The 25,583-nt window shown below is 39.3% G+C and overlaps 1 protein-coding gene across 2 annotated transcripts in view; it reads right to left on the reverse strand.

Moving 5' to 3' along the window:
• St8sia6 (ST8 alpha-N-acetyl-neuraminide alpha-2,8-sialyltransferase 6) overlaps positions 1-25,583 on the reverse strand; it is a 111,498-nt gene that overhangs the window by 3,375 nt on the left and 82,540 nt on the right. For both annotated transcript variants that reach the window (XM_069990441.1, XM_069990442.1), the window contains 3 exons: positions 9,646-9,790; positions 5,650-5,762; positions 1,369-1,461 (listed from right to left, as the gene is read on the reverse strand). In XM_069990441.1, coding sequence (XP_069846542.1) covers positions 1,369-1,461; positions 5,650-5,762; positions 9,646-9,790 — 351 coding nt within the window. The remainder of the gene's footprint in view (positions 1-1,368; positions 1,462-5,649; positions 5,763-9,645; positions 9,791-25,583) is intronic.

Consider the following 25,583-nt stretch of genomic DNA (forward strand, 5'->3'; position numbering starts at 1 on the left):
AGGCAGTCCAGGCAGCCAAGTCCATGAGACCCTTCTCTTCAATTAACCACCAAAAAAGCTGGAAGTAGAGCTACTGTGGCTCAAGTGGTAGAGCACTAGGCCTTGAGAAAAATGCTCAGGGGCAGTAGTCAGGCCCTGAGTTCAAGCACCAGGACTGGCATACAGACACCCAAAAAGGATACATTTTACTCATAAATTGACTTGTTGAATTAAAACTCCTTTGTACAAGTACTTAAATAATAAAAATTAAAAAAATTATAAATAAACAAATAAATAAGAAAGCCCACAGAGTCAGGAAAATTCAGTCAAGTTTCTTTTAGAAAACCTAAAATATGTAACATGCAAATATGGATAGCTGTTGTTAAATTTTTCCTTTATGAAATTGTGCTATCACTGTATGATTTGCATGATAGTAAGTTCCTGGAAGCACAGTTGTATTTGGAAAGCAAGCACTCCCAAAGAAGGTAGGTACAACATGCTTTTGTCTCTCAAGAGATTTTAGAACTATTGGGAGGGTCCTATTCTATTAATGACCATTATCAGGCACTTTTTATTGGTGAAATTATTACTTGAACTTGGGGGCCTTGTGTTTGCTAATCAAATGCTGTATCACTTGAGCCACACCTTGAACTCTTTTTGTTTTCACTGTTTTTTTTATGTAGGGTCTCACTTTTTACCCAGGCTTGCCTGGACTAACATTCTCCTAGTTACTCTTCCGGCACAGCTGGGGGCCATTGCCCCCAACGTTTTATTTATTCAGAGAATCTCATGAATTTTTTCGCCTGAGCTAGCTCCCAACTACCAATTCTCCCAGTCTCTGCCTCCCAAGTACCTAAGATTACAAGCATGAGCTATCACGCTTGGCCTTTTTTTTTTTTTTTTTTTTTTGATGAAAATAGTACAATAAAACTATGTGTGGGATTTTTAAAAAATGAACCAATTCACATTTTGTAGTAATTACATTGTAGAAATGGACATGGAAATTATCCAACATAAGGACTGTATTTTACCAAGTTGTCCTAGGGCTTGCACTGAACTGTCTAGAAGTGTTCCCCCCAAACCCCCTCAAAACACTACCAAGATAAACTCTGAAAGAAAATGAAACTAACTTCACTATTATTAAAGATGGAGAGATAAATACATTCTCATTTAGAAACATGGAGCTCATGACACTGTAAGTAAAACGGAGTCACAACTCTGATGAACCACAACCCTGTTGGCATGCCAGAAGATGCAAATATATTCTTTTGTGTTTTTCCATAAAGCCATTTTGCAAGTCAGCCTGAGAAACAAAATGAGTCCTTGGTGAGAGAAAAATATTCAACAATGGAAAAGAGTTTTTCTAGCTATGAAACTCAGAGGACTTACTTCAGTGTAATGATACTGGGGTTCACAGTCACAAGATTGGTTTTGCTGCCCACATCTTTACTAATGTTTCCTGTGGTTGGAGGCAGGTTGCACCTGAAATATGGAAGGGAAGGTATTGAAATACAACTTGTAAAGAACAAGTGGGCCTACATGCACATGCGTGCACGCACACCCACACCCACGTGTGCGTGCACGCACATCAGATGGCAGTGCATCATGAAATCTTTGGAATCCAAGTGGTTTCACTTAAAACTACTTTGACAAGTTCTGAACCCCTGGCTGACGTTTCAACATTATCGAAAGTGTACAAACTTGGTAAGTGCTTTCAAATATCAAGATCAGAAATGACAATGATAAGTGACTTTTGTAAGTATCCAAACCAGAAATGACAATCATACCTTGCCTAGTTTTTGAAGTTTCCAGGCCTTTTATTCAGATGGCTATTTATATTGGTTGTATTGGTTTTTATTGATTCTATTCAAACATCATCTACCAGCCATTTAAATATGAAAAAAAATGAGGCATTGCAAGTAATTGCATAGCATCTGCCAGATGCAGGAACTGCAGAGTTGTATCAAAACCTCCCCGTTCCCACAAGGAGAGCTTTGCCACAAGTTATAGTATTAATAAATAAAACCCTAATATTTTTATAGTGATGTTTTGATCCTTTGGATCTTTTTGTCCTTTGAGAACTAATTTGTTTTTATGTAGGAAAACAAATTAAGCATTCTAATTTGGGTGTATTCCAATGACACAAAAAAGGGAGCGGTGGCTATGACTCTAAATATATTTCCAGCTCAGAACATGGAGCGTTTCATAAGGGAAGCTGTTCAGAGATACCATCTTTAATACAACTGGACTGAAATATTCCATTCTATGCTCCATGACATATGAATAAATGAAACATTTATTTCCTTTTATATAAAAGATATCTCACAAAATAAATATTCTGTATAGATTGGGGCACCACAGAATAACCTCAGAGGTCCTCTTGTGACAAATCATAGTGTTGTCTTCTTTTACAAAATCAAGAGATTTCCAACACAGCATTACAGAAGACCTCTTGAGGAAGCATAGGTATGTGTATTTATGTATACACATTGCATATAAATGTGTGACTTGGGTATATTCATCACATATGCATAACTATGATATTAATATGTGTTGACATAGAACACATACATGCATACAATATGTGGAATATGAATATAAAGTTATATAAAATATGTACACACAGTGGTATAAGTACAGTACCAGTTTAGTTAATGATGACTTTTGTTAGTTCATAGCTACGACTATTTGCAAAAAAACTCCAAGTAATTCCATTGTTTATAAATTATCAGCATGCTTATAAATTATCATCATGTTCATAAATTATCAGACAATATAAGCACCACCTTAAAAAATTAAGCAACTTTGGATGAGTGAGAATGTTAACATTGATCAAGATGCATTGTATTCATAAACTGCTGTACAACTACTTAAAGATAATAAAAATATATTTTAAAAATTAAACAACTTAGCATAACACCACCACAGCTAGCCCTCATTTTGCCTTTTGGTCTGATCAGCCAACTTGATAGAGAACTCTGTGTACAAAAATTTCTGACTTCAGCAAAAGGAGAACCTTGGAAACACAGGCATTTATTTTGGAGCTATAAATCAAATGAGTGTTGAGAGTTTTGTTTTGGACTTTGAAATCTAAATGTGTATCCCTGATACTTGGTATAACGTACAGTAAAATGAATGTTTAGGCTTCACGCTTAGCATGTTGTTTGTGGAATTTTAAGTCTAAAAAGTCCACTGCAAGCCAGAAGTTGATGGCCCACGTCACTAGTCCTACCTACTCAGGAGGCTGAGATCTGAGAAGAGCAGTTCAAAGTTAACCCAGGCTAAAACGTCTGTAAGACTCTTTTTTGTTGTTAGTCATAGGGCTTGAACTCTGGGCCAGGGTGCTTCCCTGAGCTCTTCAGCTCAAGGCTAGCACTCTACCACTTGAGCCACAGCACCACTTCTGGTTTTCTAGTGATTAACTGGAGATAAGATTCTCACGGACTTTCCTGCCCAGGCTGGCTTTGAACCAGGATCCTCAGATCTCAGCTTCTCGAGTAACTAGGATTACAAGTGTGAACCACTGGTGTCCAGCTTGTGAGAATCTCACCTCCAATTAGCTACCAAAAGAGCCACAAGTGGAGTTGTGGCTCAACTGGCTGAGTGTTTCTTTGAGCACAAAAGCTCATAGGCCTTGAGTTTAAGTCCAGAACCGGCACACCCACACACAAAAGTCTATTGCATGAACAACTATTTATCTTCATTTTGACTTTTTTCACATTGAAAATTTGAACAAAATGGTCAGATCATTCAGACATTCAGATCCTGACTACTGAAATGTCAGCCTTGAGGAACACATTCAGTAATTAGGCTGTCAGACTGATTTAAATAAATATGAGATTTACATATGAGATGGAAGTGTGGGGGGAACTAATTATTGAACACTTAGTTATTGTGACTTTGTGTTCAATTTGTAGAAAGACTAGCAATAAATCAATAGGGATCTAAAGGTCTCTGATGTATGAAATCAATGCTCTTAGAACAGAAAGAGGCAAATTTCCACACACTCTTTAAAGAGGTGCATTTCAGCTGAAATCCATCCTCAGAGGGATGAATCACCTCTGTGGTATTCTCAAGGTGGAGATGCTTTACAGTCTGGCTTATTAGCATGGTCATATACAGAAACCAACTAGCTAGTGTTGAGATGAAAATATTTTTTTTATTGTGAAAATACTGTACAGAGGGGTTACAATTACATGGGCAAGATAATGAGTACATTTCTTATCAAGCATTGTAGCCTCCTCCTTTGTTTCCCCTTCCCATCCCTTCCCATCCTCCCCCCGCCTTCCACCCAATCCTCCCCCCCCCACCAAAGCTGTAAAGTTTGTTTTCAACATAATGACTTGTATATCTCATTGTTGCAATGGGTCCACCTATCCCTATTTAAATGATTTGTTTTTCCTCTTTCCCTCCACAAATTATACCGACATCAAATACAGTGAAAGCAGGGGTTATACTGTGGGGGAGGGACATACAAAGCAACAAAGAAATAATCTTATAAATGTGTTAGAAACAATCGCATGAAAGAAAAAAAACATTTGAATACATATCTTAGGGTTCATTTCCCTAACATCACCTTATTTGACCTTTTCTGCTTGACTCAGACATATACTAGATATTGCAAATAAGGGAAATCATGGGACCTATGTTTCTTTGGGCCTGGCTTACTTCACTTAATATAATTTTTTCCGAGTCTTTCCATTTCCTAACAAATGGGACGATGTCATTCTTTCTGATGGAGGCATAGAATTCCATTGTGTATATATACCACATTTTCTTGATCCATTCATCTACTGAGGGGCATCTGGGTTGGTTCCATATCTTAGCTATAGTGAATAATGCTGCAATAAACATAGTTGTGCCGGTAGCTTTAGTGTGGTCTTGTTTGTGAACATTTGGGTAAATGCCCAAAAGAGATGAAAATATTTTAAAGGACCAGAAATTAGAAGCTTTGCTATTATAAAAAAACACCACCAAACTGTAAAAACAAAACAATGAGGTTTCTCTCCTTTCTTTTCTTTGCTGGTACTGAGCTTGACTTCAGAGTGGTGTACTTACTCAGCTTGCTTACACACAGATGGCACTCTACCACTTGAACCATGGCTCCAGCTCACCTTTTTGCTGGTCAGTTGCAGGTGCAAACTAGCAAACTTTTCTCTTCAGACTGGCCCTGAACTATGATCCTTTGTATCTCAGTCTCCAGAATAGCTAGGATTACAGGCAGGAGTCACCAGTACTCAGTAAGATGTTGCATATAACATTTCCCCTATCATTACTGGCGGACAAAACTACCTTGAAATGCTCTGATTTACAAAAAATAAGTCTTCACGGTCAAACACATCCAAGGTCAAGCATATCTTCCTTCCTGGAATCCTTCCAAGGGAGCTATAGTCTCCATTCACATACTGAATGATCTGATAAGTTTTTGTGTGAAACCTTCCAGTATGATTTTACCCAGGTCCCTGCCAACTGGATTAAATCTTTGAGTACAAATATTCTGAAGAGCTCACGAACCTCTTCAGAGAAATGCACCTCAATAATTTTCAGGCTTTCACCACACAAGTCAAAACTCGAGACTGGCACAGAGTACGTTTACATTAACCCCTTTAATTACCCAATGCATTGTTGGTTTGAAAAAAAAATAAAACACAACACTAGGAGAAGTCTTACCTAAAAACGAAGTCAGATTTGTCTATTTCAGCTCCACATAGAGACTTGTTCAGAATTCCCCCATTTCCAACCACGGCACAGTGATTATAGGGGTACTCCACAAAGGGCTGTGACTAGCAGGGGAAAGGCAGAAACAGACATGACTGGCTTAGGAACAGACTTCTGGCTTAGGAACCACAAACACTAGCAGCTCAATGCCAGAAACTTCACTTTCCAGCCATGCTAAAGAGATGACAAATAATAAACAGAAACAGTACTTTAACACACACACACACACACACACACAGCATGCTGATCAACTTAATATAACTGATTATAAAATATGCATTTTATTCCTCTTGAGAGAAATAGACGTCGTATAATACACAACAAAATGTAAAATTGCAAACCATATTTGTGTAAAAAATGTAATGCATCTTATGTTATGTAACTAAGTAATAAAATGAGAATGGCAAAAAAAATCTCATTTTGTGCAGTTCCAACAAATAGGACAATTTTTAGCAGTGGTAAAAGAAAGTGGAGAGAGAAAGAGGGGAAGAGAGACAGGGAAAGGAAGAGGGAGGGAAGAAAGCAGGGAGAGAGAGAGAGGAAGGGATGGAAGGAAGGAAAGGGGAGAGAGGGAGAGAGGACAGAAGAATTTGAAAGTAGCAGTAAGTCTTTTATACCAAGGCACAAAAATTTGCAATTCAGCAAGTATCCCAGGCTTTTGAAATAGTTAGACCTTCAGGCTCAGTTAATAGCGTTAGATTTACACTTGCCATCTCTGCAAATGCCCAGCCAGGCTGCCTCAGAGAAGGCTACCTACTCTAGAATAACATATTTCAAATTAATTTCTAAGGTCTGAATATATTTTAGGTCCTCCTGAGACCCACCTTTCTCACTCAAAAGTCTGCCTACTTTCCCCCAGTCTTCCACATTCTGAAACGTAACGTTTCCACTCAACAGTGCCTAATTCCTTTCCTAATCACGATGTGTCCTTGGACCTGCAGAAACGGTGTGAGCTCCTGGCCCACGGTGACCCTGTCCTGATTCATTTATTTTGGTCTCTACAAGTAGAAATCAAGTCCGCAAGGAAGGAGAGGTGGTTCTTGGATTGTTCAATTCATCTTTCAGCCCTATCTAGCATAATGCAATTCACACAGTTGAGTTTTTGACAATGACTTTTTGGCCTAGTGGATCCCTTGTACCACCTCAATGGTGCACTGGTGTTGATTCATCCAAGATTACAGAGCTCACTGGGCGATCTTCAGGATTTCTGTGAGCTGGTGGTTGACTCGTTGGTAACATGGACTGCTCAGGCTGTCAGCTTTTAAATCACTAAAAACTGCCAAGGCAATGCAGCAGTCATACTCACTGGACACTACGGTGAAAATGAACTACACAACTTGTGGGTGGGGATGGGAGGGAAAAACTGGGCGACAACCAGGGGAGGGGGTGTCACTGTTCAAAAAGAAAAGTCCTTATTACCTGACTTAGGGAACTGTAACCCCTCTGTTCATCACCTTTATAATAATAATTTTCAAAACTGCAAAAGCTACAAAATCAGGGCACCCTCCTCCCCAATAGTAGTGGATCAGTACCACAGCCAACAGCTCAGGGAAAGAAGATGCGATTCTGAGCAGCCCCAAGGACCAGCAAACCCTTTAGCTGCCCTGCCTTCTCTAGGAGATATCCAACAAGCAAAGATTCCTTGACTCCAGCACTTCCGTTTGTTGTGTTGCCTTTAACTTTTCTTTTCTTTTCTTTTTTTTTTTTTCTTTGTGGGGCCTGAACTCTGGGCCTGGGCGCTGTCCCTCAGCTCTTCAGCTCAAGGCTAGCGCTCTACCACTTGAGCCACAGCGCCACTTCCGGCTTTTTTCTTTTTGCTTATGTAGTGCTGAGGAATTGAACCTAGGGCCTCAGGCATGCAAGGCAAGCGCTCTACCACTGAGCCACCTTCCTAGCCCCTAACTTTTCTAGTACCCTGTTATTTATATCATACTTATTGTGTGAGCCATACTGTTCTAAGTGCAGAACTTAGTATCATATTTAATCCACACAATCACTTTAGGAGAAGTTTTACAGATGGGGAAAATGGAGGTACAAATCAAAGCAACAAGCTCCAAAGAGGCAGAGCTCGGATATAAACCCAGCCAGTGGGTTCTAGAGAACTTACGCTTCATCACCACACCACACACAGTTTCCTTCTCATCAGTGGACTGAAATGCTCACTTAATTGTGTGCCTCCTTTTCTCATCTGGCAGAGTGAATGGTTCCCAGGCACCCCAGGCTTCAACTTACATTGTAGCTCAGGATACCTTCGGATAGTGTTTACCCCGAGGTACCACAATAAATTTCGAATTTTATAGATTGGGTAGAATGCATATGCTCTTTATAGTACAGTAGGAAAAGACTACTGAGGAACTCTATCTCAAATTAAGCAATGAAAATAATGAATTTTTTTTCTGGTTTCTTGGTCAATGGGGAGGAAACATCCTTGTGTGTTAGAATCTTCTGTTCAGTAGGAGTGGAGATAAATTACAAACTTCAATGTTCCCTAAAAATAACCCTCTGAAGAAAATGCAAATTTGCACAGCTCCACTGGCTGCTCATTGCTTGCTGTGGCTGAAAATCAACTTTGCTGCTTTCCTTCCTAAGGAACTTGGCAAAGTTCTTGGAGAGGAGTTACTTTTCCATTGTCTAATCAAAAGTCATTGTGAACTGGTGTAAAGGGGCTGTGTGTGAAGAATGGCAGAGGAGAATGAGTAGAAAGCAAGGTTGAAACAAGGTCAGCTCCACTCTGAACTGCATCCATGAAAGGTGCTGTGGCTCAGACCTCTCATCCCAGCTACTCAGAAGCCTGAGTTTGGGACAGTTGCAGGTAGAAGACAGCCAAGGCAGAAAGGCAAGGAGACTCCTTTTGACCAACAGCGTGGCATGGTGGCCGATGTGGGAAGTATGAATAGAAGCATGAGGAAGGGGAAAAAAGTAAGATACTCTCATAAAATACTGACAACAAAAAAATGGGAAGAGGCCTGAAGGTGTGGTTCAAGTGGTAGAGTACCTGCCTATCAAACACAAGGCCCTGAATTCAAACTCTAATACTATCAAAAAAGAAAAACAAAATCAGAAAGCAATGGTCATCTTTAGAAGTACCAGTAGTTTTGAGGCAGAAAGCCCAGATGCTTCATGTCATTCAAAGACAAGTCAGAGGAGCCCAGGACTGGACGCTTGTCCTTTATGACATAAGGGACTTCTTTGTGGGCTGATACTGCATTCAAAATTGCCTTTTTTATATATACATTTTTTATTGTAAAAATACAGTTACATGAGCAAGGTAATGAGTACATTTCCTATCAAACATTGTTACCTCCTCCTTTGTTTTTCCACTACCCTCCCTTCCCTCCCACCTCCTCAACTACACTCCCCTCCTCCCCGCCTAAATTGTAAAGTTCGTTTTTCAACATAGTGTCTTGTACATCTAATTGTTACAATGGGTCAACCCGTATCTCTATTTAAGCATTTTGTTTTTTCCCTTCCCCTCCCCAAATTAGAAAAGTGTATATACAAGATGCAAGGCACCAACATCAACTACAGTGAAAACAGGGGTTGTACCGTGGGGGAGGAAGATAAAAAGAAACAAAAAAATCATGTGGTACATTATAAATACATTAGAAACGATAGCAAGCAAGAAAAAACCACTTGTGTCCCTATCTTGGGGTTCATTTCGCTTACTATCATCTTATCTGGTCATATGTACCTTTTCTGCTTGTCCCAGACATATTGCCTTTCTAGGGACTGTGAATGTAGCTCAGTTGCAGAGTGCTAGCCTAGCATGAGCAAGGTCCTACATTCAATTCCCAACATGGCATAAACAAGAAATTGCCATTTTTATAGACTCACTATACATATTCTATACAACACACCAGAGTATAGTAGTGTTTAAATTATTCATTCATTATTGCCAGTTATAACTTAAAGCTAGAGAAAATTCACCCACCAGCCATTGTTACTCACCACCGGAAACATATGGAAAATATTCTCTCTGATTGGGATTTGCTTTTTACTTTCCACCTCGTAAGTCATGTTAGTGCCCACTGGAGTGTTGTTCTGAGAAACCACGAAGTTTTGGATGGCATCACAACAGGAAGTGAGTGTTGCTCTGAAGCGGGTAAGAACATACATGAGACAAGAATATGACCTAAGAAACCAAAAGCAGAGACTAGGACAGTTAAGACAAAAGATGATTTTGACCTGTTGACATTCAAAAGGAAGATAAGTCATTAACAAGATGACAGCGTGTGTGTGGATGTGGATGTGTGCGTGCATGTGCACACATGTGCGTGCACACGCGTGTGCACTCACGCACCAATCCTGGGCTTGAACTTAAAGCTTGAGTGCTATCCTTGAGCATTTGTGCTCAGCCCAGTGGGCTTTTTTTTTGTAATTAATTGGAAGTAAGAGTTTCACAGACTTTTCTGCCAGGGCTGGCCTTGAACCATGATCCTTCGATCTCAGCCTCCTGCTTAGCTAGGATAACAGGCTCAAGCCTGTTTTTGTTGTTGTTGTTGTTGGTCATAGAGCTGGAACTCTGGGCCTGGGCACTGTCCCTCAGCTCTTCAGGCACACACTCTACCACTAGGGCCACAGATCCACTTATGGTTTTATGAGAGGTTTATTGGAGATAAGAGTCTCATGGACTTTTCCTGCCCAGGCTGGCTTTGAACCACAATCCTCATATCTCAGCCTCCTGAGTAGCTAGGATTACAGGCATGAGCCACTGGCACCTGGCAGAAGACATTTTTTTTTTTTGGGTCCGGTCGTGGTGCCTGAACTCTGGGCCTGGGCGCTGTCCCTCAGCTCTTCAGCTCAAGGCTAGTGTTCTACCACTTGAACCACAGCGCCACTTCTGGCTTTTTTCTTTTTGCTTATGTGATGCTGAGGAATCGAACCCAGGGTCTCATGTATGCAAGGCAAGCGCTCTACCACGGAGCCACCTTCCCAGCCCCGCAGAAGACATTTTTATCTCATTCAAGTCTCATTAATCTGGATGGAGAGCGAGGTGGAAGGTTCCAAAGGCAGAGCATGTTAAATCCACTCAGTGCCCCTCTCATCAATTCAAAACACTCATTATCCCAACAGCTGTAAATTTCAGCATCACCTTGTAACCCTAGGGTTATCATAATCGTAAAAATTGAAGGTGCACTATAGAAGTTCACGTTAACCTCAATGACATTTGCCATAGTTTCAGTTGGTCCAACTCAATCAACATGCAACAATATGACTATTTGTTTTGATTCTTTCAAGAGAAAGAAACCATATTCTTATATGGTTTGATATAGTGCATTGATACAACTCATCTACTTCATTGTTAGTTATTATTATTAATCTCTTACTGTGCCTAACATAAACTGGACTCTATCATCAGTGTATATATATAGGAAAAAATAGAGTATATAAAGTTCAGTACCATCTGTGGATTCAGGCATCCTCTGTGGATTTTCAGACATTATTTCCTAAGGATAGGGGAGGACTACTTACAGGAATAATACAGAATTTAGGTTAAGAACAGCATTGTGGATCTGTCTGTCTGTCTATCTCTGTTCCTCTCTGCCTCTCATTCTTTTACCCTCTCTCATTCTCTGTCTTTCTCTGTCTCTCTCTCCATTTCTCTGTCTGTTGGTCTGTCTCTCTTTCTCTCTCTCTCTCCCTCTCTCAAACCTATGTTGCCCCACTGGCCTGGAACTTCTGGGCTCAAATCACTATCCTGCTCAGTCTCCCAAGTAGCTAAAACTATTGGTGTGGACCAAGTCCACTTATTTCCTTGGTCTTCTTGAGCAAGTTATTATCTTCTTTCTAATGATCATCATCGTCTATGTATTTTAGAGATGGAAAGACAGTATGTTCACCAAGCTGATGATGAAAAGATGAACTTGGTATCTTCAGATCCTGATCATCTTCTGGTCTTGATCATGGCAGCCTGTCAACTGAATTTTCTGCCAACTGAATTTCCTGTGTCATCTCCTAAATTAGATAGGGACACAACTTTCTGATTCCCTTTTTCTAGGAAGGACTGACAGTTCACTTTCAGGAAGCCACTATCAAATATGGACTGTCACCCCACTTTTAAGGTTAAAAGTCATTAGGGGGGAAATAAGGCAAGACAGAGTTGAGGAGACAGGGAAATTACAATTACATTATTTTAAACAAATATCAAAGGGGTCAGACTCAGAATTTCAAACCCAGAAGTAAACAAAATGCAGTATGCTCTCCTCTCATAATAATTCCCTTGAAAGAAAAGTTTGTTTGTTTTTTTTTTTAATTTACCTTACAAAGGGGTTTCATTTCAATTCAGTCTGTCAATTTGAATGTATAGTGATCAATGTCAAGAGGTATGGGAGGGACTAAACCTGTCTTGTCCTTTATTTTTATTTTTGTTTTGATTATCTTTAAGGAGTTGTATGAAGTTTATAAATACAAAGCATCTTGATCAGTATCACCCAAAGTGATGAGGCAGTGTATTGTATTGGGAGAATCAAATTCTCCTCTAAAATGGGTGTAAATCTGAGTAGTTTTCATAGGTAGGTAAAGACAGAAAAAATGGAAGGCATGTCTGCCCCAAAACATCCTGAAAGTTATTTGTGTTTTGGGTTATATACACCCACAAGCAATGTCACGGTTGTGGGTTGCCAGATTGACATAATAACCCCATGAATTCCTCCAGCACAGAAAGAATAAAGTCAGTACATAACACCTGCCATTTCAACTCCCATTTCCTGCCTACAAAGCATGGCATGTTTACCTCTACTTTTCAACTTCTCTTTACATTAACTCTCTCGTGCTGAAATAAATCATTGTTAAAAGTTTAAAGAGAGAATAATATTAAATCATGAGAGTAGTTATGTAATGAATTCTTAGGAGACAAGTCCAATAAGAAGAAAAATCAGTATATATAATGGTGTGTGTGTGTATATGTGTGTGTGTGTGTGTGTGTGTGTGTGTGTGTGTGTGTGTGTGAGTGTGTGTGTGTGTGTGTGCATGCCTCGGCTCTGGGAACTGAACCTAGGGTCTGGTGCTATCTTTGCGCTTTATTTTGTACTCTTACCGCTTTGAGCCACACCTCCACTTCCAGCTTTTTTGGTGCTTAATTATAGATTCAAGTTTCACAGACTTTCCTGTCTGGGCTGGCTTTGAACCACCATCCTTAAATCTCAGCCTCCTGAGTAGCTAGGATTACAGGCACGAGACCCTGGTGCTTTGGCTTATATCGTGACTTTCAAATAAAGTGAATTTGAAATTGTCATTTCTTACAGAACATGAAGGAAAATAAGAATCGGTGTCATGCTAAATTTCAAAATTATTGTAGAATGAAATTAATATTATTATTAGGATATGAATCCTGAAAGGTGCTTTCAAAAACCCATAAGCTCAGCCGGGCGCTGGTGGCTCACGCCTGTAATCCTAGCTACTCAGGAGGCTGAGATCTGAGGATCGCGGTTCAAAGCCAGCCCGGGCAGGAGAGAGACTGTGAGACTCCTATCTCCAATAAACCACCAGAAAACCGGAAGTGGCGCTGTAGCTCAAGTGGTAGAGTGCTCGCCTTGAGCTGAAGAGCTGAGGGACAGCGCCCAGGCCCAGAGTTCAAGCCCCACGACCGCCAAAAAAAAAAAAAAAAAAAAAAAAAAAAAACCATAAGCTCTAGCAAGTGAATGTCAAAATACACAGAATTTACATTTTGTTTATATAATTCTCCATAAATGAGGGTGTCAAAATGTCTCTTGATAATCACTCCAGTGTTCAATCAGCCTTAGAGTCTGGAGACTCTTCCATTTACACAAATAAACTCTTGTTTCTTTGGATCACCTTGTAGGAAAACTGTACATAACTGAAAACAGTGTTTAATTAACTGTTCAATCTTGGAAGAGTTTAGGGAATGGCTTCTTAAGATTTCCCTAGTAGTGAAAGTAGTACATTCTTTTCCTCATCTTGTTCCTCTTTAAACCTTTAACTTCTAAAAGATTATCTTTAAGTAGTTGTACAGAGGGGTTTCAATTCACCATGCCAGTTTACAAGAACAATGTATCCTGAATCAGTGTCACCCCTTCCGTCATTCTTCCCCTTCTCCTGTCCCCACCCATCCCTGCAATTTTCCTAGTTCCATTTTCACATATATACATTTAGTAATATGACTGCATTTGACTATACTTCCTCCCTCTATTCATCTACCTCTCTTCTTGACCCCCTACAATTTCGAGTTTCCTGGTATTCATTTTGTTAAGCTTTAAGTTAGTCGTTCAAAGCAGCTGCATTGCATACACCATGGTTTAGTTAATATGTTTGCATATATATGCATATGACCGTATATTTCTTCAAATCCTGTCGTCTTTTTTCATGTTACTTGCAAAATATGTATGTGAGATGGGGCCAACAGTCAGACAAGAGCTAGTGAATATTCAGTGAGAGCTGACTATCGTTAGACTCCTTGTAGCTTGTCCTTCCTGTGTTCACAGTTCTATTATCATTCCTTGGTTCTGAAGGGCATATTTTTATACATCTTTATACATATTTTATACATATATTTATCCATATCCCTGAATTTGGTCCTTTTTGAGAAAATACAATGCTCTAATGTGTCACGTTCATTTTAAATTCAATATTCCTAATCCAATCATTCTCAGAGAATGAAAAAAATTAGTGCCTCAAAATTGGGACTTCAACAATGCTTCTTATCAGCTACCTCATTTCACAAGATGGTATATTCTTCTTAAATCAATTCTGCCAGGTGCTTATTCCTTGTTTTTTTCTGCTTTAGAACCTACCATTTCTAAAAGATGGTCTGTGAAGGTTGACAGATCAAAATAATGGTGATGACGTATGTGGTGTTCAGTCCAACACATGGTACTAAGTAGCTTTTAATTACAATTTTAATTTGACAATAGTTATTGTGACACACTGTAATTCAGGGATCCTCTTTATTTTTTGTAATTTTTTTTGTATGTCCCTTCTACCGTGTCCTCCAGTCTCCCTTCTGCAGTGCTTATTCAGGAATCCTTATGTGTTTACCGTTTTAAAAGTCTGTCTTATCCAGCATTGTAACAAAAATTTCCCCTTAGTTTTGAGCTCCTGTTTGACTGTGATCCAATGGTCAAAGTACCCTAAACTCTTGTCATCACCACTTTCTCCACACCACCCATGCTCAAAATGGGGTTTCCTCTACCACAAACATAGAACCCAGATGTTGGAGGGGCTGGAATTCCAGATTTCAGAAGAGTTCATGGGTTTCCCACAACTGCTTAACTATCAAGGAGTAGACTGGTCTCAAGAGAAGCCAGCCTTAATACTTTTAGCCTTGGATTTGAAAAAAAAAATGGTGCAAACTTACCTTTGAACCACAGATTGCCTAATTCAAAAAAAGGATACTTATTAGGTTTATGAAAATCCATATTTTTTCTTTTTCCACATAGGTGGTATTTCTTTTGTTTTTATTTTTTGTCTTACTTATGTTTTCATTTGTTTAGAATCTCATGTCAAAATATTCCTTCTGTTGCAAATGATTTCCATGAAATGTTAATGGCTCCTTAAAGAAGACACTGGGTTGCTCGCTACTGGACAGCCTGAATGCTAACGACCCGCAGGCCCGAGCCCAGGGCTCACAGGCTTCTCTTCTATTCAATATTCTTAGAGATTCCTTAATGAGATGTGGGCCACTTAAGGTGACAGAAAGGCTGCAGGCTCCTTGTCAGTCTGAACAGAAAGCTCATTTTCCAGGATTCTTTCATGGACGATGATTCTAATGAGGGTCTTAGGGAAAGGAGTTTTTGAATATAAGAACCTGCAGAATGTAAAGGACTTATTTACTATTCAAACCTTTGCTAACAAAGCAGTCTCATTTTAGTCCTTCATCCAAATCCACAACATACCTAGGCCAAGCAATATGCCAACTGCCTCTCTCCTGTTCATGCCCCTTCCTTGGCTTTCCTTACCATTTACGTTTTAATAAGCAGAAATTTGTTTGATTCCTTTTATTTGTGCTTTTTCTCTGGCCCACCCCTACAGTATAAACAGACCAATCATCATCATGTAGTTAATCTCACTGCCTGCCAAATATTTTATGTAAATTATCACATTTATACATGGCTTATCTAATAACCCTGCAAACTAGGTACAGTCAACATTCTTAACAGATAAGGACAAGAGACACTCAAACAGATGATACTATCAAAGCTAATAAGTCACTAAGGTCACATTCATTCATTCACTCATTCATATTAATTTTTTGTGTCAGTCCTAAGGCTTGAATTCAGGGCATGGTCACTGTCCCTGAGCATTTTTTTTGCTCAAGACTAGCACTCTACCACTTGAGCCACAACTCCACTTCACTTCTGGGGTTTTAGTGGTTAATTGGAGAAAAGAGTTTCATGGGGTCCTTCCTGCCTGGGCTGGTTTTGAACTGCCATCTTTAGATCTCTGCCTCTTGCATAGTAAGGCCTGCAAGTGTGAGCCACTGGAGCCTGGTTTCTTTAGCTCCTATTAAGAATGGAGTACTCTGAGAGGCACTATATACACTGGTCAACAAGATGATCACTGAGTACTGTACCTTTACAGGCAACATTAGGATGATGAATTGTAAGTCAGTAAATGGTGAAGCCAAGACTCCAACTCTTACTCTAAAACCTGCCTGCGGTGCATGCACTACATAGATGCATGTGAGTGAAGCTCCCACTGAAGGATCTAGGAGAGGTTAGCATGAACAAAATGTTCTGGACTGAATCACCATATCTTATTATCCAACAGATTTCTCTTTCTAGATCCCACAGTGCATAATTGGAAGTCCTTCTTAGATAATAAAGTAGGAAAGCTGTAGGTCTCAAAGGACTACAGTCCATGCCACATTAGGCAGAGATGCCTTGGCTCAGCCTCCTTACCCTAGTGACTCCTCCCTAGATCTCCCACCCTAGTGACGATGCAGACCTTGTGTGTCATAGGTTGGTATAGGCAGCTGCCTAAGCTGAGTAAGACAAGGATCAATGTGTGAAACAAATTAACACACATCTCCTGGACAGCCAGCAGGTGCTATTCATGACCCAAGGTCATGGAGATTACAACTTACAAATGACTAAATATAAATATGAACAAAATGTGGATGGGCCAGATTTCTAGGAGTATAAAAGAGACAGACCCAAGAGGTGCCTGGCATCTTGATATCATTTTACTATCCTATGGAATGAGGCCAGAGTAGCTCTAATAGGAGCACGTGGTATGCTCTCTTGGAAGACTCCGTGAAGGTGGTGTTAGCACAGTGCCCACCCAGTACTTTGGAAACTCTTGATGAACACTTGTTTACTGAAAGGGTCTATGTAGGCTTAGAAGGAACACTTCAGCAAATAGAGGGTGGGCGCAGAGGGAGGAAGTTTGTCTGGGAAGTGTCTGCCAGCTATTAGGAGAGAATCTTCTGAAAACTGGGTGACACAAAGCATGTGGTTTTAGGGTGTAAAGGGGAGAGAGACAGGTATGAGATATATTTAATAAGTGTGAAGAATGAAAATAGGGATGAACAAGAGCTTCTTGGGATAAGACCATAGCTGGGTGATAGGGTCACATCTTGGCTTTCCTCAAAGCTCCAATGCATCCCATTGGAATCCATTCATTTCACAAATACTCATCTACAGTCACTCATCTTTCAGCCACCACACTGACTAGGCCTGGAATAAACTGATCCCTGCCCTGTCTTATCTTGAATACAGAGTTAAGGTGAGAAGTAGAGGACCAGCTGTGGTGTTGCACACTTGTAACCCCAGCAACTTGGGGGAGGTGAATATAGGGAGGATCAGGACTGGAGGCCAGCCCAAGCAAGAAATTATCAAGACCCCCAACTTAATCAAAAAGCATGGCATGATGGCTCGTGCCTGTCCTCCAAGCTGCACAGAGAAGACCTAGAGAGGAGGATAAAAGTCTGAAGTCACCTCCAGGAGAAAAACCAGGAGATCCTCTGGGGAAAAGAGCAAACCACAGTAACAAAAGTTGAGTGAGAAGAGCTTCAGGGCAAAGCAATAAAGGTGACTAAGGGTTTATTAGCTGTGGCCTAGAGGGAAAGGTCAGCCAAATGTGAAGGCTTTTTTTTTTCTAGAAAGAGTGACTGAGCCGTAGGAAGAAAATCAATAGATGCTTGCACAAGCAAAGAACAATTTAATCTCTCCCCCAGAGAGCTAGAACATATTATATTCATAAGGTTATCCATATCTGAAACGGTAATAGAAAGATATTTAATTAATGCAGAGTTTTTTCAATATTGGTTTTTAAAAATTTCAGTTGTGCTAATTGCAGGAGATAGGTAGAAAACTTAGGGAGAAAGAACAAATGGAAATGATAATAAACCCAGGGAATGTGGCAAAAGGAGGTGGAAAATAGCTTGAGACACAGAAGCCAAATAAAAGAAAGAAGAGGGAAGAAATCCCTGAGAAAAGTGGAAGAGAGTAAGAGAGAAGGTAAACTTTGGTCAGGTGCAGAGACCAGGCACAGAGATGCATGCAGCTTTTAGAGAGAAATGCAAACCTGCACATTATTACATCAAACCAAGCAGGGCAAAGATAGCAAAAAGAGACACATGCTAGAAGTCCAATCAAGAATAATATAAAAAGAAGAAACATGATATAAAACATAATATAAAAAGAAGAAACATATATCACTATGCTTATAATAGTATATGCCTGTAATCCCAGCTCCCAAGGAGATGGGTAGGAAGACAGTAGTTTGAACCTGACTTAGGCAAAGTTAGCAGGAGACACTATCTGAAAAGCAAACTAAAAGGACTAAGGCTGTGGCCCAACTGATTGGACACTTGCCTGAATAACACCCCCATTAACAACCCAACTTCCAAGAAAAATGAAACAGAAGAGCCTCAGATGTTAAGTTTAAGCCTCCTGTATACAGATACATAAATAATGGTAGCAAATATACACATGACCTTCCACCAAGTATTTTCCATATTAATTTGTTTAATCCTTCTACCTTCTATTGTCATCACTGCTACTGCAGTTTGCAGATGTAGAGGCTGAGTCATACAGCAAAGTGACCCACACGGCTAGAACATAACATGACTGGGATTTGAATTCACATCCTTTAGTTCAAACAGGAACTTAACATTCCTCTATCTTTCTTCTAAGTGTGGCCTTATACTGCACAAATAAACCATAACAGAAACATACAGAGAGGAAAAAAAAATCACAAGCCACTTAGCCACTCTCACAAGACATGTGGATTAATTCAGAAAATATATCTTGAGATAGTCTTAAATTGTGATCCAGTGGTTAATAATAAAGGAACAAATGTGTGTCCAAATCTCTCCCCCACAGAGGCCAGGGAAGACATAGCTGGATATAGGTAGGGAGCCAACGAGTAGGAACTGGAATCCATAGAGTCAAGAATTTCTACCCAGACAACTAATGGTGTGGGGATGGATGAACTAAGACAAAAAAATAGACCTGGGAGGGGAGGGGTAGAGGGTGAAGAGGTAGGTAGGTTAATGGATGGATGGATTGACAGATAAATAGATGATAGATAGACAGACAATGGATAGATGATAGATTGATGGATAGATAAAATAGATGAGTAAATGGATGGTAGAAGACAGACAGATGATTGATAGATAGATAAAATAGATTAATAGATGATAGATGATGAGTAAATGATGGGTAATAGATGGATGGATGGATGGATGGATGGATGGATGGATGGATGGATGGGCAGATAGATTCACAGACAGACAGACAGACAGACAGACAGACAGACAGATAGATAGATAGATAGACATAGATATAGATGATAGATTGATGGATGGATAAAATAGAAGAGTAAATAATGGATGGTGGATAGATAGAAGACAGACAGATGATAGATGATTGAAGGATGGATAGATAAATGGGTGATAGTTGATAAATAAATGATAGATGGATATAGACAGACAGACAGAGAGACAGACAGATAGACTTACAACATATTTAAGGGATAAAACTGTAAAACAGTTGGTGATTGGCTGGAAGTGGTCTCCAGGGAGGAATATGAGGGCCGGTGAGGGGCTAGTCAGGGTTTTTGACTGGGGTCCCCGGGAAGCCAGCGATTCTTGCATGGAAGTGCTTACGCAGGGAGAGGGGAGATGAGGGCAATGCCTGTTGATGCTAAAGTACTAAAGCAAAGCATGACTTGTAGTTACAATTGAGATGGAAATAGGATTGTACTGAGGAAGTGGAGCCAGACAGTGAAAAGAACAAGTTGGGAAGTCTTTGAAGACGAGAGAGAGACTGGAGCTTCTGGATGCTTCAGCTGCATCTGGGATAAGCGCAGGGTGACTGGTGGGCCAAGTCCCCTATCCTCCCAGGGCTTAAACTGTGAAAGCCAATTGCGAATTACATAAATGTGAAAAAGCAAATTCTAAAAATACAAAATCAACTGCTAACACAAATGTGAAGATTTCCGAATACATTTTAGTTTTTCAGACAAAACAAATCCAGGTCACTGCCATTATTGTTCAATGTGTGAAGAGAATATAAAGGAGTCACTTTATATAAAGTGACTGTTGACAGTTTATACTTTTATTTAGTGAGATAATTTAGGGAAGGAAAATGAAAGAGCACTTTCCTCTTTGTCCTGGCTGATATTATCTAGCATCATATTGAGATCCTGAATTAAGTGTAAGTCTATGAAGGGTTGGGTAATTCAATGAGGAATCTTCTGTGTAATTATACCAATATACCTTTTTTTTTTCTTTTTAGAGACAGTGGGGGTTTGAAGTCAGGGCCTCACATTTGCTAGGCAGGTGCTCTACCACTGGGTCATATCTTCAACCCTGTGAAGGATTTCTTAAGGAAAATGTTCCCAGTGTATTTTGTGCTGAGGCCACTGTCTTTCATAAAAGATCTTGTTGCTTCATGAACAAGAGCTCACTAGACCAAGCGTGATTGCATACTCAGTGGAAAGTAAGGCACACATATCTCAAAGGGCTTCATCCAGAAATGGGGAACCATCTTTCTTTCTGCCAGGAGCCATTTGGATATTTACGCCTCATCCCCAGGCCATACAAAGTTATGAATATAGGTATATGGCCACAGGAAATTGACAAGGAGCATACATGACACATACATGTCTTTTACATCATGGACCAAATGATTTCCCATATCATATAAGGCCTGGACATTCCCCATCCATAGCTATGGCTGGCTGCTGGCATCTTGTGCTGGTGGAGATAGAAGTAGGCGGGTCATGGTCATTCAGGGAGCCTGGTTCACGCACAAATGGTCCTATATCCTACTAGAAAGCCAGTTCTCATGTCATGGGAGTGCTTCTAGGATAGCTATTAAGACTTGCTAATTCAGCATCTACTCTTTGGGGTTTCAGACCCCAACTCGCAGCTTCTCTTTTTGCCTGGCTTCTGGAGTCTGGATACCTTTGTTCCTGGTTTTTACCTTCTAGCTTTCTTTCAGATTGTGACTTTTCATCTTTATCCTCAGGCTGTGCCAAAGAGAACCCCAAATATGAAGCCTCTATTCACCCCTTGAATTTTCAGCACCGTATGAAGTCCTAATTGTAGGCAACATTATCTGGAATGTGAGACTCTAAATTCTGCGTATGCTTGGGATGGTTAATTTCTGGAGAAGCTAGCATCATTTTTTATAAGACCTCAGGATATACAAGGACCAGCCATAGACTGTTCATATAAAGGTAAGTCCTTTTCTACTGAAACTAACATGCTGGGGACTGTATCTTAGAAAGTTGAAGCTTAATTCTTGCTGCTCTTTGTGACCTATTTTCTATCATGAAAAGATCAAAGAAAGTTCAAACAGAGCAAATTGAATAGGAAGTGTGTGTTCCTACCAAGAGCAAGGCATAATCCATATGAAATAATCACAAAAGAAAAACTAGGGCATATATACATTCTCCCCAGGCAGAAAGTTGGAACTAAAACTGCTTCCAATTCATTGCTACATTATAGACTTATAAAGCTGATTATCAATGCCAAGAGTTTAAACTAGTTTAAGTCAAATATGAATTGAAAATTGGCAGATGATATTAAACTGGAAATAAGAGCCATCATGTAACGAGACACTAACACACAACTGATTCTGTGCTGGGAATTTGGGATGGTGAGTATTTGTAAGAATGTACAAAAGCAAATAACTCCATTTTGTTGGAGAGCAGCCAGAAGTGGACTAACCTGGTAAATAAGACTAGTGATACAGATAGCCAACAAGTTAATATAGTACCTCTAAGATGTTCTTGAGAGTAGAGATGGGCAGGGGAAAATTGGGCAGAATAAAAGAAGGGGTGCTGACCAAGAAGTAGTGTACTCATAACCTGACTCATGGAATTTGTGACTCCTTGGCACAGCTACTTAATAATAACAATAAATTCTTTAAAAGGATGTTCTTGTGAGAATTCATCCCCTCACAGAGGATACCAAATTTGATATTAAAGTTATTCCCAGCATTGCATTGGTGGCTCATGCCTATATTCTTAGCTACTTGGGAGGCTTAAATACAAGGATCATAGCTCAAAGCCAAATTAAGCAGAAAAATCCTCAAGACTCTTAACCTCTAATTAATGACCAAAAAAAAAAAAAATCCAGAACTAGAGATGTGGCTTCAGTGGTAGAGTGTTAGAGAGAAAAAAAATTAAGTCCTATTGCAGTCAGAAAGAAGGAAATGAAATTAAAAAAAAAAAAACTAGAAAGATCCTAGTTTCTTTTGGTAAAGACATTTTCCAGTCATTATTCTGTATTCTATAAAACACACAGATCATGAAATAACAAGGCCTGTGAATGAAATGATCTCACACACAATGAAAATGAATCCTTATAACCAGTGTTAGGTCCTAACACTGATTATTCTTGGTATCCACAAGAAGGGATTACACCTCTCTTCTGCTGCCATAACCTGAGAGACTCATGATGGGTGGAAGATGACCTTAGAAATACGCTCTAGAAGAAAGAGAGAGACACAGACTTCTTCCTCAGAGTCACTAGCCCGGCACTAGACAGCACTCCAAATGCCCAGGGTTTTGTCTGTGGTACTCCTGGATGTGAGTGCTTTAGGAGACTGAAGACAGTCTTTGAGCCATTTTCTTCTAACTAGTCTCATTTTCTTCAGCCTTTCCCACTGAGATTTTTCTATTAATATTTGCATACCAAAACTGCTCCCATTGGATAATATTGGGGCATGTAAGCACTGATTTCATAATAAGTTAGCATATGACCAATATTTGTTGGCCAGATTTGCATATGTTGTTAGAAACCTAGATGAAGGAATCAAAGTGCTTGAAGCAGGGTAGGCACAGAGGAAGTGCTGTATGAAAGGCAGATTGCCTTTCTGTATTAGTATGGAGGGACTGAAATGAAAGAAGACAAAGGACACAGAGGAGGAAAGGAGGAACTGGCAAAAGCCAAGCAATCCACCAGAAGGGGAGAAACAAAGGGAAGAATCAACACTTTTAGAAAACTTGCCTTCAAAATGAGTAGAAAATAGCGTGTGTGCACGCACATGCACACCCACCCACCCACCCACCCACAACACTGCTAGATTTTAAACGTGTAGAAGGTATAAGGGGAGACAAATCAATGGAAATGAGTTCAGAATTAAAAGCTCACAGTTATGGTAAATCAATTTTTTGCTAAGCTTCCAAGACAATCTAGTGGAAATAATTGGCACTTGGATAAATAGTATTGGTGTAAATGGATACAGATTGGAACCGTCTTATACAATATAAAATAATTTGTAAAATGGATCTTAGGTCCAAATGAGAAAGCTAAAATTGTAAAACTATAGGCATATATCATGATTTGGGTCAGGATATGTTTTCTTAGATATAAAACTAACAGCACAAGTAACAAAAGATAAACAAATTGGATTCCATAAAAATTTTTGAAGTTTTATCAAATAGTTTAAATAGGGATACAGGTGGACCCACTGCAACAATGAGATGTACAAGTCGTTATGTCGAAAAATGAACTGTACAACTTTGGTGTGAGGGGGGTAGCGGGGAGGATTAAGTGGGGGGTCATTGGGTGGGGGGAGCGGAGGGAGAATGGGAAGGGATGGGAAAGGGAAACAAAGGAGGAGGCTACAAAGCTTGATAAGAAATGTACTCATTATCTTGCCCATGTAATTGTAACCCCTCTGTACAGTATTTTCACAATAAAAAAAATTAAAAAAAAAGCTCAGGGACAGCTCTCCCAGATCCAGAACCAGTATGAAATTAATTAAATAATTAAATAAAAACATTTTGAAGTTTTATGCTTAGAAGGACATGAACAAGTAAGGAAAACTTGGAATTGGAGGTGTAGCTCAAGTGATAAAGCACCAGCATAGCAAGTGTTGGGCTCTGAGTTCAAACCAAAATATGAATTCTAATAAGAAAGTAAAGTACTACCAAAATATGAATTCTAAAAAGAAAGTAAAAAAGCAAGTTAGAAAACATGCTGAAGCCTCTTGGTTCAATTTATATACACTAATAAAAATACATTTCGAAAGAATCGGAGAAAATCTTTGCAAATTATGTATCTGATAAAGAACTTGTGTCTAAAATACATAAAGAATATTTACAACTCAACAATAATATGCCAGTCTAATTTTAAAATGTATGACGTATTAGAATAGATACTTCTCCAACTAAAATATAAAATGGCTATTAAACTCATGAGAAGCTACTCAACACTGTTAATGACTAAACAATGCAAATCAAACCCCAAATAGAATATTATTTCACTCTTATTAGGAGCACAAAATGTTTTAAAGGGACAATAACACATGTTGCTTAGGATATAGAGAAATTAGAACCTTTATAAACATGTTCAGGATTCTAAAATAGGGCAGCCACTTTGGAAAATTGTTTGGCAATTCTCAACATGATAGGTCTCAAGTTATTGTAATTCTACCCCTAGGTATATACCAAGACAAATGAAAGCACAAACAAATACAGATGTTTATATGAAAGCATTATTCATAATTACCAAAAGTCCAAGCAAGCCAACATTCACCAGTTAATGAGGGGTAAACAGAACAAGTTATATCAATGAGATAAAGGACTGAATTACTGATACACGTGCTAATGGGTGGGTCTTGAAAACAGCAGGCTGAGGGGAAGAAGTCAATAGATAAAAGATGTGCTTTATCAAATACTTATATATTTGAAATTTCCAGGTCAGCCAAATCGATATTCAGAAAAGTTCTTAGGACTAGGGAAAGGAGAAAATGTTGCTAACAGGAATGAATTTCTTTTGGGGTTAATGAAAGTATACTGGAATTGGTAGAAATAGTTGTACAACACTCTGACATACAGAAACTACTTTTTAAAAATTTCTTAAAAAACATTCTAGACACTTGGATAGGCATGGCACGCTTACAATTCATTTGCCTCATTTCTTTTCAGAGCCAGTACATCAACAAACTCACAGCTAACTGAGTTAGTATACCAGAGGCCAGTACACAAGAGCTGGAGTTATGAGGATGGAACCATCTGAAAACATGAAAATGACAGGACATGAGAAATGAGAAAAGAAGTAAGAGTTGGCACAATCTTCAGAAGATTTCTAGAAAATGAGGCTGCAAAGAGCCCAAGAACTTAGAGTACAGCAGATATCCAGCACATTTACAAATACATATGAAATATAAAATACATGAATGAACATTTCCCATATGTTGCAATTTTGCTGAGTCTTAGCTCATGGTTCTTTCTGACCTGACAGTTACATAAGCCAAAATTCAACATGTACTCAACACTCGTCTAAGAAGAAAGATTGAATGAGGACTAAACTAATGAGCAGCTCTGAAAACAGAGGGTTTTTGTTTCTCCCTGAATTTATGCACTAACAATTTTAAGTTTATGAAAGAGGAGCTCATATATTTGAATAGAACTAAACCAAAGTAAAGGTGTAAAAGAAAAACCCAGAAGAATATACTCAATCACAG

The sequence above is a fragment of the Dipodomys merriami genome, unplaced genomic scaffold, assembly GCF_024711535.1.
Source record: "Dipodomys merriami isolate MVZ:Mamm:240054 unplaced genomic scaffold, mDipMer1.0.p SCAF_4, whole genome shotgun sequence".
Lineage (NCBI taxonomy): Eukaryota > Metazoa > Chordata > Mammalia > Rodentia > Heteromyidae > Dipodomys > Dipodomys merriami.